Consider the following 16,337-nt stretch of genomic DNA (forward strand, 5'->3'; position numbering starts at 1 on the left):
CAATGTCGGCCCACTTGTTTCGGTTATTTGTTAGTTGAGGGATGCCTTTGGGACCGTATATAGTCATGTAGGATTGACTAAGGACTCTTGATCTAGGCTCTCTTACATGTTACTTGTTTGGTTGTGGTTCTAGAGCAGGATCACCTATCCGGGTGTCTATCTCACCTCTGATTATATACGATCATGCATTTCTTGGATTATTGTTATTTAGTATGTCGCTATGCTGTAGGGATCCGTTAGATCTATATTATGGTATTGAGTATGCTGCTATGCTATAGTGATCTGCTAGATTTGTATCCTGGTATCGATTATGTTGCGTTGCTGCAGTGATCTGTCAGATCGGTATCCTGGTAGATAGGATGTTGTTATACTGTAGTGATCTGTTAGATCGGTATCCTGGTATGTAGGATGTTGCTATGCTATAGTGTACTGTTGGATTTGTATGTTATATGTACTTACTGGTTATCATCTGGTGGAGTGCGCTAAGGACTATCTGCGGTCACATAGGATAGCCTATGAACTCTTGATCTAAGCTTTCTTGACTGTTCATTGTTTGGTTGTGGCTGTAGAGTGGGATCATCTATTTGGGTGGCTATCTCACCTCTAGCTACTTATGGTTACACATTTCATAGAGGTTAGCTGGTAGCATGACTGTATGCGATGAGAGGACTAGTAGGCGGCAGTGAGCTATATTGTTGTTGTTTGTCTGTGTTATGTGCCTACTTGATCCTTGTTTGTTTATATGTCGACATATGGTGGTGGTGGGTTGAGGTGATCCTGCTTTGTGATGTAGGCCAAGATACCCGGTGCGGGCCGACAGTAAGTCGTAAGCACGGAGGATTTAGAAGAGCGGTTGGGTTGAGGCGACATGCCAACAAACCCTGGGTATTCCAGCCTGATGGCTGAGTGGACCCGATGCATGCTTGTATGTTTATCATTTGGGGTATTTTGGGGGAAACTCACCAATCTTTATGCTTACCAAGTTTTTTATGGTTTCAGGTATCATCGGTGTTTGCGGGAAGGCGAAGGCGGGACTCTATACACTCATCAGCAACATTGAGGATTCCGCGTTTTCTATGATACTCTGATTTTTAATAAATGTAATTTGGAATAAATCGTTTTCTTAATAATGGGTTTATAAATTAGGAAGTTTTACCTTAATAAAACTGAAAAGTTTTGGTTGTGAAAAATGGGACGTTACATGTTCAAAGTGGTCATAGTTCATATTAGACCACACTAGCAGTGTTTTAAGTTCAAAGAAGTTAATGGTGTATAATGTTAGAGTTTCTTGAAGATGACAAACCTTTCGGGGAGGGGGGGGGGAGCTCTTAAGGTTTGGATGATCATGATAAGCCCTTCAAGGATAGTAATCAGTCATAGTTTTGTAGTGTCTGAATCAAGCCCTTCGAGGAAATTGATCTTTAGCCTACATGCTAACATGCATATCTATCAAGTGCATAAATAACATCAAAAAATAATATGGTATACTAGGAATCACTTTCCTTCTCGAGCTCCGTTTGACTGTTCGCATTGCAACTTTCCTTCTTTTATAAAAATTTCTTTCCGAATTTTTGAGAAAAATCTCGTAGAAATTTGTTTGAGTTCAAACACACGCTCACGTTAGTCTAAGTGAATTAACCCAAGGTTTGGATAACATCTTGTTACGTCCCAAATTTTTAACCCAAAATTTCTTTTAAAGATATTATTAAGAACAACTCAAAAACCATTTACATAAAAAGAACACAAATATCCATTTGTTTCAATCATCCTAAAAAAAACCTGGTATCCCTTCTAGGTATTCTGGAAGTCTTAAAAGCAAAGTCAACCAGATATGAGTATGCTACACCCTTCCTTTCTCACCAAAACAACCTTAAAACAATTAACTTCAAAATGTAAATAAAAAATTTAGTGAGTTACCCAATATACCACATTACATTACACATACAATGCCTACGCCTACAAATGCTATAGTCTCACTATAGTCTCACATATGATTGTTATAGTTCCATATATAATTTCTATTGTGTCAAATATAATTGTTATAGTCCCACTATAGTCTCACATACAATTGCATTAGTCCCACCATAGTCTCACATTCAATTTCTATAGTCATAATATAGTCTCACATCCGTCATACAGACTATCTAGCACACAAGGACATCTAATGTCACATGTAGTATAGTAAAAAAAACTCACATGAATCTAGCAACCACAATCATAAAAGCAGTCTCCTCAACGTAACCATGTGTCATGACTAGGCTTTAGTCGTAACAAAACAACTACATGACAAAATACGCACGAGGTGATACCAACCTTCATGTTGCAACCATCATGCTCATATCGCGTCTTCTGGGCAGAATCATGTATTCCATTAAGTGTTTAATCCTTTAAGCCATAGGCTATAACTTTCTACAATTTATTTAACGACGTTCTTAATGGATAAAGTTTTCAACTTTATCTATAACGAAACCTCTAACATAGCCAACACTAACCCTAGATCTATAATTAGGGGAAAATGTCAAGGACATTCTTGCATGGATCCAAGGGGGATTGAGCTTGCACTCGACTCAACTTAATGTGTTGAGAAAGCCATCCAAAACAACTAGTAACTTGGAGTTTTTTCAAACTCTAAGCCACTCAACCATAAATGGACCAAATCATGCTAAAAACCTAGATGTAGAAGCATTCAACCCTAAAGATCTAAACTTTATAACTTATAGTGGATTTTGAAGTGACAAGAAAGTGGAAACTTCACTTGCTTCTTCTTTAAGAATCACATCACAAACACGAAAACATAAAGAAGGACACTTAATAGGCTATGGTTTCTACTCTAGGGCTTCTAAGAGACAGATGTTGAGTCCGAGCCTTTAAATATGGTCTGAAACTTAAGACATGGGGTTTTGAGCTATTACGGTGACGCGCCGCGACAAAGACATGGTCGTGTCGTGAAGTTGCTTTTCTCTCTAAACCAACTATCTTATTTCAAAAATGAACATAGTTATTTTTATATGATTCTATAGTTCTATGAGTTGCACTTGATTATATGTTGGTCTCATATATATATATATATATATATATATATATATATATATATATATATATATATATATATATATATAACCTTGCTTAAATAAGCTCGTGAGTTTCACGAGCCAAGTATTCTAATATTTGAGCTTGGCTCGATATTGTACTCTAGTAGCTTGAGTTCGAATTGACTTCAACCGAGTTAATTTTAAGTATATTTTGAATCGGTCTCGAGTATCTCACTAGTTGGTTCGAATAAGTTACATCTATACTTATAACTCAAACATGATGAAGACGGCTTAGTGATTATCTCTTTGTATAATACATTCCATACTATAATTCAAACATTATTTAGACTACATAATGATGATATCTAGGTATAGTATGAGACACTTTAGGATGGAGTTGATACAAATTCGAATTACACAAATTAACTTTGTATCCGCCATTCAAAAATAATGTCACATATAAGCCTACTGCAGTTCAACGGATTCTTTCTGGTCACATATCTAGGTTGTTGTATCATATTCGTTTAAAAATAGGCATGCTAGAAATTATCAGTTTTATTAAAGTCATGGGTGTAAACTGATAATTTTAAAATATATATTTTGAGGACTCTTATGTGGCCTTTTATGTCTCTTGTCACCCATCATTCCTTTTCACCTCATCACTCGCCACCCAACCCAAGTGGCAGTTCACCAGTATCTTTCATGGATCAATGGTGGGCCCTCTACCTTCTCTCTCTATATATCTCCAGCGACTATATATATATATATATATAGGTTGGTGGTGGCGTAAACCTGGATAAGTTTGTTTTGAAGGGTTTCTACATTATAAGCATCGGGATATAATAGCATTAAGATTGTCAAGTATTTTTATTTTTCCGCTGGTGATTGGTGGTGCTTATCGATGGGAAGACAGCCGTGCTGTGATAAACTAGGGGTGAAGAAAGGGCCGTGGACGGCCGAGGAAGATAATAAACTCATCAACTTTATACTAACCAGCGGCCAATGTTGTTGGCGTGCTGTCCCTAAGCTCGCAGGCCTCCGCCGGTGTGGGAAGAGCTGTCGTCTCCGGTGGACCAACTACCTTCGACCTGACTTGAAGCGTGGCCTACTCACTGAGTCTGAAGAACAACTGGTTATTGATCTCCATGCTCGTCTCGGAAATCGGTAGGTCGTCGTTGGACTCACTCACTCCAACAAAAAGAAATTCTCAATCTTTTTTAAAATTACATACTCCAGTCTCAAATCTTTTTAGAATTTCATTATCGTATCTTATGTTTTAAATAAATTCGCTTTTGGTTGTTTAAGACCACCCGTTCTGTCTATATACGAATTTTATAAAGACAAAAGTATCTTATTAAAAACAAAAGCGATCAAATAAATTATATATCAAAATATAAGTCATACCAATCAAATAAATATGGTTTATGGCCGACATGTTTCATAGTAAAGCTACGACGAGGTATTTTAGTGCCTAATTAATTTCATTGGTCTAATTCTCAATCTATTTAAATAAATGAGCAATTATGTAGAAGTCATAATTCACATAACCTTTAACATTTATTTCCAAAAAAGTAATACATAAGATGTTCCTTTCGTTTTCATCATTGAATTTTAAAGCGAACTTCATCTTAATTTGTGGTTCGGGTAGATGATCTTTCATGTTATGAAAATAAAATCTCAGCAAACAAAAAAAAAATGAAATGAAATTGGAACAAATTCTTTTAAATTTTTCTGTATCATACAGTATTCACTAAATTTCTTTATCATTTGATTGTTTGTTAGGTGGTCTAAAATCGCAGCAAGATTACCAGGACGAACAGATAACGAGATTAAGAATCATTGGAACACTCATATCAAGAAAAAACTCATAAAAAGAGGAATTGATCCTGTCACTCATGAACCACTTGAAAAGGAATCTCCAGACACAAAAACCTCATCTTGTCCAGGAGAACACTCCTCAGAATCTGAAAATAACAGCCTTTCACCACTGCTCGAAAGCATCAATGCTACTGGAAACTCGGAGGAGAACTCAACCTCCTCACCACCTGAAAATTGTTCAACTTTGAGTGATGAGCCACATAAATTGTTTGATAGCCTTTGTGAAGATGAAAAGTTATTAAGCTACCTTCTAGGTGATGATGAGCCTCCACTAGTTGATACAACGACTTGGGAGTTACCAAACACTGCACAAAACTTCAATAACTTTAGTTCGTGGGATGATTGTGCTACGTGGCTATTTGATTGTCAAGATTTTGGAGTTCATGATTTTGAGCTGAACTGTTTCAATGAAGTTGAGATGAACATCTTAGACAGACTAGAGACCGGAAAGAAACAACAAAAATGAAGTTATTTAGTTCAAAGGAATAAGATTGTGATCATGTTCTGGAGCTCATTTAATCATTCATGGAGATCCAATGAGTTTGTAGAACAGTAATACAGTCCCAATCCTGAGAACTAGATTAAAATGTTGGCCCGGTTTTTTTACATGGTGGAATGAGACGCTTCATCTAAGAGTCTGAAAGAGAAACAAGTATTATATGTTAGTAATATTACACATGTTGGGAATTAGTCAATTTTATGTTTTTAGTGTTACTAAGCACCATGTATATGATGGTATAGAAGAAAACTCAAGCCTTAAAAGAGATTTCTCCCCATCATTAATTAGGTAACTTTATCAAACAACAAAAAGGTGTAGCTACTTAGAAAATATGGTTAAAGTAGGAACAAATGTCAAATGTCCAGAACATAGAAAGGTCTTTGTGAATATGGAAAGTTATTGTATATGTCTTCTTTTGTTGACAAACTATATATATATATATATATATATATATATATATATATATATATATATATATATATATATATATATATATATATATATATATATATATATATATATATGTATGTATGTTTTCTTTTGTTGACAAACAATATTACATTTTTTTCTTCCGAGATACTAGTTTTTTCTTCTTAATTTGCTGCCCATCTTAAGATCTTCTGCATAAGTTTTAGATTTATATTGCTAAATGCCGAGTAGGATTTATCAAAAAGAATGTTGTCATTTTTTACAAAGGATATATCCTAAGAGTGAAGCCAGGAGACATGTAAAAATCTTTTAAAAACTCAGTTTCTAAAATAATAATCAAATTAAGAATGATGATGTGTGAATTACGGTCCACGGATCAAAGCTTATGAATAAAGATGATCTGGAAATATTCAAGGGATATATTACTAAAACTCCTGGTTGGATTAGGACAGCTTCCAGGTATAAATATGTTTAGAGACAACAAGTCTTATTAAAGTTCAGTATAAATATGTTTGCATTTAATGTTGAAACAATATTAGTTTCATATCAGTATTTTTCAACCAAGCGGTCAACAATCTGCCTGATTAATCTTGTTGTTTGATGTTGCAACATCAAATCTTATATTTATCATGTGCAAGAGCACAAATTCCACGAGAATGCTTTTTGGAGGAAGATTAATATTATACACATTGGACATGGCATCTCGTAAAACCATACAAGGAGCAAAAAGTTATGCATCTTTATATAGAATCTTATAGTGTGAAACGTAAGCCCTTTAATCAAGTAATGCTATATATTTTGTAAGCACCTAAACTGAACCGGGTTTGGTGGAGCTATAAATGTTATAAATATTTAATAATAGCTACGATAGATTATCCCCTTTAAATAAATGCATATTCATTCCTCTACTATAAAAAGTGAAGGAATGGTCATTAGTTAGTAGTACACCAAAGTGTAATCATAGTTTTGTAGAGAGCATGAGTAGCTTTGGAATCATTTTCCCCAGAAGTGTTTTATAAAATATTATAAAACCTATTCATCAACCCATTATTGATTTATCTTCGAGATATCTTTATTCCACACCTAGCCAGCCAAAATTTGGTTTCTACAACTGGTATAAATGTTATATATGTGTCTCTACAAGAAACGATCCTAACTAGCTATCTGGATGTTTTCAATTTTTAGACAAAATTTTCTCAAATTTACCGGTGAAACTTTTTTGTGATGACTTTTTATGATTTATGAGTGTTGATTCGATATATCCAAAGTAAATTATTATTGTGGCTGTTCATTTATTTATTTATATGTTGTTTCAAGAAATCAAGAACAAAATTTATTTTCTGAAGAAAAAGATGATGTATAACATCCGGTTGCAGGATGTCTCTAATTTTGGGATACTTTTAATATCTGTTTCTAGGTATTTTCATTTCCAACTTAACATAACATAATATTACAAATCAGTCCTTACACAGGGCGTACTTGGTGCTTACGCCGGGGGTAGGTCAATTAAGTTAAAACGTGGACCTTGTCGACTACGCAGTACATATACGGTTTTGGACCCTATTTAAAGGACCTTAGGTCCTTGAGGTCTCCCTCATCACCAACCCATATTGTCCCAAAGCACTATTTCGATACCCTAGCCACCTTGTGAGGTTCTTGAGATTTTAGAGTGATATTTTGTGTGTTTTGTGAAGGTGATAAACAGAGGAGGTCTTGGTAGTCGATTTCTTGTAGATCTAGATTTTGTTGTTCCCCTTGCTTTTTCAAAAGGTAAAAAGCTCCCACCATCGTGGTTCATTTGCCAGATCTTGTTGGTTGGTAAATCCTTATGTGTTTTTGGTCCCATGGTTTTTGGTTCTTGTGAGTATGAGCTACTCCAGAACCCTTGAGCAGCTTTTAAGCCATTTATGAGGTTATTAAGTCATAAAAATCAGATCTTGAGGGTTATATTTCACTAATGCATGAATTGTTGGTCATTTTGTGAAGTTATGAACCTATGGTTTGGTAGTTTTGGGCTCTATTAAGCCATGCAAAAGCTTAAAGTTATCGACTTTATCAGTTAAGACCTTCCCAAGATTTAGATATGTGATTTGGACGTTTAGTCTTTAGTTAATAAGAGCTTAATTATGGTTTTGGATAACAGGGGGTTACGTAGGCGTAACCCTGAGTTACGCAAGGTGTAGCGGGTTTAATCTGTATTCCTTTTCTGTAATCACGTAGTACGTTGGGCGTAAGTGAGGAGTACGCATGACGTACTCCCAGAAGTATACTTGGGCTATTTTAAGGCTTTGGGGCATGTTTGGGTGAGTACAACAAAGAAAGGGTAAAATGGACTTTTACCCTAGTGAGAGTGAATATAAAAAGGACCATTTATTATGGGTTATTACCATAATTATGAATTAGGGTTGGTTTTGGATATGTTTAGTGTGATTAGTCGTTGTAGCAGCAGCTCGAGTGTGTGATTTGTTTATCATCGGATAAAGGTGAGTCTCTTCACTGACTCATGAGTCGAAGGCACCAATGCCGACCCACTTTTTTATGTTTGTAGGATGCTAGTTTTCTGTAGGATACTTGCATGTTGTGTATGTTGGGCGGGGCCCGTTATGCGAGTTAGGGTGAGGCCCATTGCTTGTATGGTATGTGGTATTTTGGGAAACTCACCAAGCTTTGTGCTTAAAATTATGTTTAAACATTTTTCAGGGACTTCTAGCTCGAAATGGAAGGGTTCGACATGATCGCATTTCATCCACCAGTGTTCAGCATTTTATGATTTTGGGATCGTACTCTGATAACTATTTCCACACTTAATTCTTTGATGGTTTGAAATGAATGATTGACGGTTTTGGTTGACTTAAAGATAAATTTTGTTATTTAGTATTTTGGGATGTTTCAATAGCAGACCGTAATTTGATCTAGTAAAGGTCTTATGCCTCAAAGGAAAGAAGTTTAGACCTTATTAGATATTAATAATGTTGGTTAAGTGATTTAAGCCATTGAATTGTGCTTTGGAGATAAAAGGTTATAATGAGAAAAAGTGATATTTGAGACTTTTTCATGCATTAATATATTAATTTCACTATACTTAAAGTCAAAATTAATAACATAGAACTGTGGGGTTTGTCAATACCTCCGTATGCATATAAAGATCACTAAAAACAGAATTAGAACGAAGAAGTTATAGTTGTTTAAATTATTCACTGAAAACAGAAAAATATGGAATTTCATCTAAGAAGCGTAGATCGCTCTTAAAGGAGTGTAGGACGCCTCACGCCTAGTGGGTTACATGTTTTCAGGAGTTTTTTTTGGAGTATTTAAAGGCCATTAACCCTATAGTTCGTCATTTTCAGCCTCCACTTCCTCTAAAACACCTGTAATGAAACCTTAGTCTCCATTAAAGTGTTTGAAGCTCATCCTTTCTCCTAAAATGATTTTGGTGCTCTTTTTTGCTCCTATGATGTTCTTGGGTAATGATACATTAAAGCTTAGGGAAGGAAGAGTGGATCTTGAAGATTTCAACCTTCTTTAACACCTTTGGACCTTGATAAACTCTAGAGTTTCAAGCTTTAATATGTTTCCTCCATAGATCTAAGAGTTTTTGGGATTTTGGTCGATATTGGCAAGTTTTGTTCCCTTTGTGGCCTATTCCATTGAGTTGGAAGAACACTTGAGCTTTTGGATGATGTTTGGGTTTTTATTTGGTCGTTAAGGATTTAAATTTTGGAATTTTGTGACCTTATTATAGATAAAGTTGGAAACTTTATCCATGTAAACATCATGTTGATTCAGATCTAAAAGTTGGAGGCTTGGGCTTAATGGATTAAGTCGAGAAAGATGTATTCGACTTAAAGTTTAGATCTTGGTTGTTTGGACCATCCTAATGGATAAATTTGGAAACTTAATCCATTATGAAGCTATTAAGTACCATATCTGAAAAAGTTAGAAGTTTGGACTTAAGGGTTAAGACAACACGGTGGACTGCAAGTCATGCGCTTGTTTATTCCTTTAGCGACCACGATGAGATCATGGGGATTGACCGCAACGTGATGGTTAGGTTTGACTTTGACCGTTGACCACTGACTTTTTGACATGTTTGACCTATGGTAAAACTTGGGTAGAATTGAGTATTCGACTAAGAACTGGTCTCGATTGGGCATTTAGTAGCTGGTGTTAGTTGTTATGTTGCTGAGGTTGCCGCTGAGCTTCTGTTATTTGGCTCAGGTGAGTTTTCTAACTTTACTATATATTGCAGTATATGTCCTAGTATGCTAGGATGTGGTTAGACTATTATATGATGTTAGGTGGGTAGACTTGTAGACTATTAGTTGTAATGCTAAATTGTTTGTTTACTGTTATTATGTATATGTCGACATATTTGTGAAGGGATGTGGCGTCCACCTTTGCGCAGACGGTCAATAGAGCGGGCGGTATAACTTTTCGCTGAGGGCCAGAAAGGGGTAAGTTGATAATAATATAACATTGAGTGTGGTGAGTCAAGACAATCATAAAGGTTAGGTCGACGACAAGATCAACTAGAGTGTTGTGAGTCTAGATACCCGTTGGGTTGGTATGAACTTGTAACATCCCGAGTTCAGGAGTGCAAGTTCAGGGTTCAAAGTGTAAATGTGAAAGAGCAAATCGGCGAGTCCATGGGTGGACTCGACGAGTAGGGTCGCGATGCTGGTCGCGTGTTAAGTGGCCAACTCGGCGAGTCGACGGCTGGACTTGGCGAGTTGGTGCTGTGTGGAGAAAACCCTAATTTCGGAGGATGAGCCCTATATAAAGGACATTATACCCTCTCCCCAGCCTCTTTAGCCTCTCTTGAAGTCCTGAAAAACCCTAATGCGCGTTTGTGAGTGATTGGAGAGCATTTGAACCTTGGAGAAGAGATTTTGGAAAAGATCTTGGAGAGTTAAGAGGCTTGGAGCAAGGGGCTTTGCAAGGATTCAGATTTCTCTTCTGTTGGAACTTTCTTTTGAGGTATTATTTCGTTGCTTGGCTGTTATTCATCTAGATTCATCATTTTGGAGTATTTGGAAAGAATAGCTTGTGATATTTTGAGTTTGGAGGTTAGATATGAGGTTGCTACCTCAGATCTGGAATGGAGAAGGTCTAAAGTGCATTAAAGTCCCTGTTCTTGAGTGATTGGTGAAGCCATCTTGTCCCAAACTCTAAACCTAGAGTGTTATATGCTTAGATCTCTTTGGATTCACGTAAAGTTTGCAACTTTACGTGATGGATGGGTTGTAGAAGGGTAGATCTATGGTTTGGATCATCTACATGGCCTGGAAAGTTTCTGTATGGATTAAGATCTAGGGGTACTCGGCGAGTGACAAGGGTGTACTCGGCGAGTTGCATGAAGGTGGGCAAGAACTCGACGAGTTGGAAGAACAGCTCGACGAGTTGGTTGAAGATAGCCTTGGACTCAGCGAGTCCGTTCTTGGACTCGGCGAGTCTGGTCGTGAGGTCCTAACCTTCTTTTGGTTGAGCCGTGAATCGGTGAGTCAAGGGAGGACTCGGTGAGTTGAGTGCGAGGGGACTCAGAGTTGTTGGACTCGGCGAGTCTCGGGGTGACTCGGCGAGTTGAGTTGCGGATTGGGGAAGTTCTGAGCATGGGGACTCGACGAGTCATCGGGTTGACTCGGCGAGTAGAGTCAGTCAGGAGGTTGACTTTGACTTTGACTTTGACCAAGGGTTGACCAGTTGACTTCCAGGGGCATTTTGGTAATCGTTGGCATTTGTTTTGAGTTCAGTGTTGGTGTTGGCTAGTGGTGGAGATCGTGTCAGTGGTCGGAGCATCTCGGTCTTATCTTTTCAGTCGGCAGTTGCGAGGTGAGTTATCCTCACTATATCAACAGGGTCTACGGCACCAAGGTCGGCCCTTTATCGGATTGTGATCCGGGTATTGTTGTTATGTTATTGTCTTGCTATGTTTGCATCCTGGTAGTTAGGATGATATATGTTAGAGACCTTGTTAAGGTTGGTATCCTGGTTAGGATGATGTTATGCTATGTCATCTGCTAGATCGGTTTGATTGGATGTGAATCGTTATATGATTGAATGTTTATGTGCACATGGTTGTTGGACTAGGGTTGGGTTGAGGCGGGTCCTGCTTTGTGCTGCAGGCCAACATACCCAGGGCGGACCGGTTATCCCAAAGGCCCAGCGAGCGGTCCAGATAGGCTGTAGGCCCCAAGAGGGCGGACCAGACATGTCGTGGCTCGGAGAGTGGACCAGGCCGACTGAAGGCCCAGTGCGGGCGGACCAGTCATACTGTAGACTCAGAGAGTGGACAAGGTGGATTGAAGGCCCGGTGCGGGCGGACCAATCACACTGTAGACTCGATGTATATGGCTAGACTCGAAGGGTGGACCAGGTGGACTGAAGGCCGATGCGGGGGACCAGTCACACAGTAGACCCGAAGTGCATGGCTGTTTTGTGTTCTGTTATGATATGGCATGTTGTGTGTGTATGTATATGTGGTTGGTATTTTGGGGGTATCTCACTAAGCTTTCAGGCTTACAGTTGTGGTTTAATATTTTTCAGGTTCTTCAGGAGACCGTGGCAAGGCAAAGGCGTGATCGTACCGCTCCTCATGATTATGTTTTATGATGTGGTTCTGGGAAGACTCTGATAATAATTGTATTGAAAACATTTTTGTAATAACTTTATGAAACCGGGTTGTTTTTGAAAAGTTTAAATTGTTTGAAAATTCTAGAGTGTTACAGAACCTAGTTGCACTAAAATCCTTGAGGTTTTAGGTATTACCAACTTGAAACTTAGATTTCGCAAAGTCTGGAAAATGATTTTCCTTATTCTTCCCATAAGTGGATGAGCCTAGCCTCCATGCCGAAGGATGGTTTTCTATTGGTAATGAACCTTATACCGTTCTCACTCGATATCGAAACGTATGGTGGTTCTTATCCAGTTGGGGGAAGTGAAATATCTGATGGAAGTGACAGTTCAAGGTTTTCATGGGAATTTAGGAGAAAAGTGATCATCAATTTCACACGTGGTGATTTTTTATGGTGACGGTTTAATAACCGATATTCCACATGACATTTTTTCATTGGGCAGTGGTTTGAATTCCAAATTCATGCCAATTATATAAGGAAAATGGTTCTTCTAATTTTCAGTGTTCTAATTGCTAGGGTTTGGGTACAAACCATCAGAGGCACTAGATTTCTGGTGCTTTCTTTCTAGAGCTTATTCAAGAAGGATTTTATTGGTTATTTACAACAATAATCAAAACATATGTAAACCCTAATCCCTTTAGGGTTTTCCTGTTGTTCTTTGATGTTCATAGATTATAACTATCAATAGAGAAAAATTAGATCCAAACAGATTGTATGTGAACTTAAGAGTTATGTTTTTCCGCCAAATGATTTTAAATATAATTTATAAAACCCATCAGCGGTATCAGAGCCATAGGTTTTCTATTTGATTGTGCATAATAGTGAACATATCAAAATTAGGTTTTATGGTAATTAAACCCTAATAGCCATGATTTTCGACTTGGCCAGGGTTTGTTGAAACCCAAGCCTCCCTAAGCCTATTTTGAAAATGGGGGAGCCTTTTTAGGGTTTTATCTTGTTTCATGAATTGTTATTTTTAAAGCTTTAACATTTGAATAATTAAAACCTAATAAACCCAGCCCTACTTTCAAAAATTAGGAGGGTTTGGTTTAAGATTAAATTTGAATTATTTTATTAATTGGTTAATAGTAAATAATTGTTTAATCTATAATGATTTAATTAATTGTTTATATAAAAGATAAAGACAAATCATAATTGGTTTAATATTAATTAACTAAAATATTTAATTTAAATAATTAATAAATAAACCTCATATTTTGAGAAAAATAAAATAAAATATACCTTATATATATTATTAAAAGTTAACTACTATATGTATAAGAAAAGTTAGTCAAATCAATAGTCGGTCTTATTCACAAAACCATGCTATATAGAAGGTATAAGGAAGTGGCCTATAAAATGGCCATTGAATGGGTGTCCATTCTCACCCACCGCTCTCATGTGTGGTGGATGGTCATTACCTAAACGGGTTTGATAGGATATAATCTCATTAAAAGTATAATGATATAAAAATACTAGAACCTTCTATAGAAAAATATCACTCTACTTACTTTAGGAAAAATGTGAAAAGTAAGGTATTCATAAAAATGCACATCCTACTTTAATATGTCGTTTGTGGAGCTTGTGTGGTTAACCGGCACACTAATATTGACTTTAAAGAGAAATGATGGGCATCTAAAAAATATGTCGTGTAGTTAACTGACACATTAATATGTTGTTTGTGGGCATCTAAAGAATTATCATTGTTAATAGAGCATGTGTAGTTAACTGACACATTAATTAGAGATGATAAATGACATCAAGGTTGCCTAGCGTGTTTGCATGCTCATTCACATCTTTTTTGTGATCGTCGGTATCCCAGTCACAAATAGAAGAGCATAATTTGAGATTAAATATGCCATTGATAAGATTCAATGAATCTCAAAAGATATAGGAATTTCATACATTGAAATTGGTGAACGGTTTTTACTTACCTTCATAAATTTGCAATAACATTACGATGTCCATTTTCTTAGTTGTGAATTGTTATATTGTATCCTATGTTTAAATATTCATTATGAGTTCAAATATTAAGGATTTATATCAACCAACTAAAACTATCTCTCTTATATATATGTCTACTCTAGGAGATACAACTGCTGCTTAATCTTCCTACAACAACTTCTCTCTATTATCGATCCTCTCTAAGGAGAAATTAATTGGTCCAAACAACATGGACTGGATGTGAAATCGCAAAATAACTCATCAATACAAGGGCAATGAATATCTTCTCGAAAAAACTCTAGTCGGAGTCAATGACTCAACTGCTACTCCAGAAGAGCTTGCCACCTACAAGAACAACTATGAAAGCACCAAAAAGGACAATTATATCATGGTTACAACCATGGTACCTGAGTTGCAAAAGTTCTATGAGGAATATTGTCCATACAAGATGGGCTTAGATCTTGCATAATGTTCTACAAAAGAGTACGTGAAGAAAAGTATGAGTTTGTTAAAGCTTTAATGGCCTACAATTTGAAGGAGGGAGACTCTGTCTGCAATCATGTACAGAGAATGTAGAGATATGTGGAGAATCTTGAAATTCTCAATGTGACTTTTAATGAGGAGTTGGCCATTGACATGGTCCTTAACTCATTGCGACCTTGTTATTATCAGTTCATCTTATCTTATCATTTGAACAACACACATACCACACTGGACCAAATCCACAACTTGTTGGAGACAGTTGAATCAACGATGAAGAAAAAACAAGTCCCTCCGGCTACAAGAGCTCCCGTCCTTGACATTGGGCAAAATAGAGGAAAGAAAATGAAGGCTAATCCCAACTCGAACTGGAAGGGCAAGGCCCAAACTGGATTATCTAGCCGTGGGTTGAAGGCAAAGCGCAGTTCATACATTCCTGCTATTAGTGACCCCAAAGTAGCCACTTGCTACTATTGTACTGAAAAGCCCCATTGGAAATGAAGCTACACTAACTACTTGAAATGAATTAAGAATGTCATGGTTAAGCCATTGTCAGTAGGTATATAAACTAGTCAAGTCAATAGTTCACAACTTACTCGTTCTTCGGTCCTTGATACAGGATGTGGATTTCAAAATTGTTTTGATTTGAAGGGCTAAGAGAAAGTGAGGAGGTGGATCACCGAAGAATAAATATGATCATGGGAAATCAGCTATCTTCTCATGTTACCAAGATTGGAACTTATGGTCTTGTGCTTGGTGGTGATGTTTGGATAGATTTGATTAATTGTTGTTGTTCATCATAAATGACATGAAACATTTTTTCTTTTCATGCATTGTTTAGACAAGGGTTTCAATATTCTTTTAATGATATGAATGGTTCGATTTTAGCTTATAAAATGGTGTTTTTTTAAGCTTTACCTTGTAATTGAGTGTATGATAGCTTAGTTAATAGTGTATTGAATATTGATTCGTCTAATGGTGTAGACAAAGCATGCTTGTGGCATTGTCGTCTTGGACACATTAACAAGAAATGAATCGCCCAACTCCAAAAGGATGGAGTTTTAGAATCATTTGACTTAAGGTTAGATGATGACTTAGAATCTTGTCTTTTGGGTAATATGACGAAATCACCTTTCGCTGGGTCTTGTGAAAGATGTGAAGGTTTGTTGGATCTTATAAACACAGATGTATGTGGACCCTTCAGATCTACCACATGGTATGCCAATTGATTCTACATGACATTTACAGATGATTATAGTAGATATGGATATATCTACTTAATCAAACATAAATCAGAAACCTTTGAAAAGTTCAAGGATTTTAAACATGAGGTCGAGAGTTAAATGGACATGAAGATAGAGATGCTCTTATCTGATAGAGGTGGAGAGTATCTTAACATCGAATTCCATGACTATATCAAGGAATGTGGAATAGTTTCACAAT

General features: G+C 36.7%; 1 protein-coding gene across 1 annotated transcript; it reads left to right on the plus strand.

The window, feature by feature from the left end:
* Positions 1 to 3,722: 3,722 nt before the first annotated feature.
* Positions 3,723 to 5,815, plus strand: LOC145057751 (MYB-like transcription factor ODO1). Its single transcript, XM_079005637.1, has 2 exons — positions 3,723 to 4,196; positions 4,815 to 5,815. The coding sequence occupies exons 1-2, from the start codon at positions 3,934 to 3,936 to the stop codon at positions 5,374 to 5,376; spliced, it is 825 nt and encodes a 274-aa protein (XP_078861763.1). The 5' UTR covers positions 3,723 to 3,933; the 3' UTR covers positions 5,377 to 5,815.
* The last annotated feature ends 10,522 nt before the right edge of the window (positions 5,816 to 16,337 follow it).

Source organism: Lactuca serriola, chromosome 6, assembly GCF_051521515.1.
Source record: "Lactuca serriola cultivar US96UC23 chromosome 6, Lser_US96UC23_V15, whole genome shotgun sequence".
Lineage (NCBI taxonomy): Eukaryota > Viridiplantae > Streptophyta > Magnoliopsida > Asterales > Asteraceae > Lactuca > Lactuca serriola.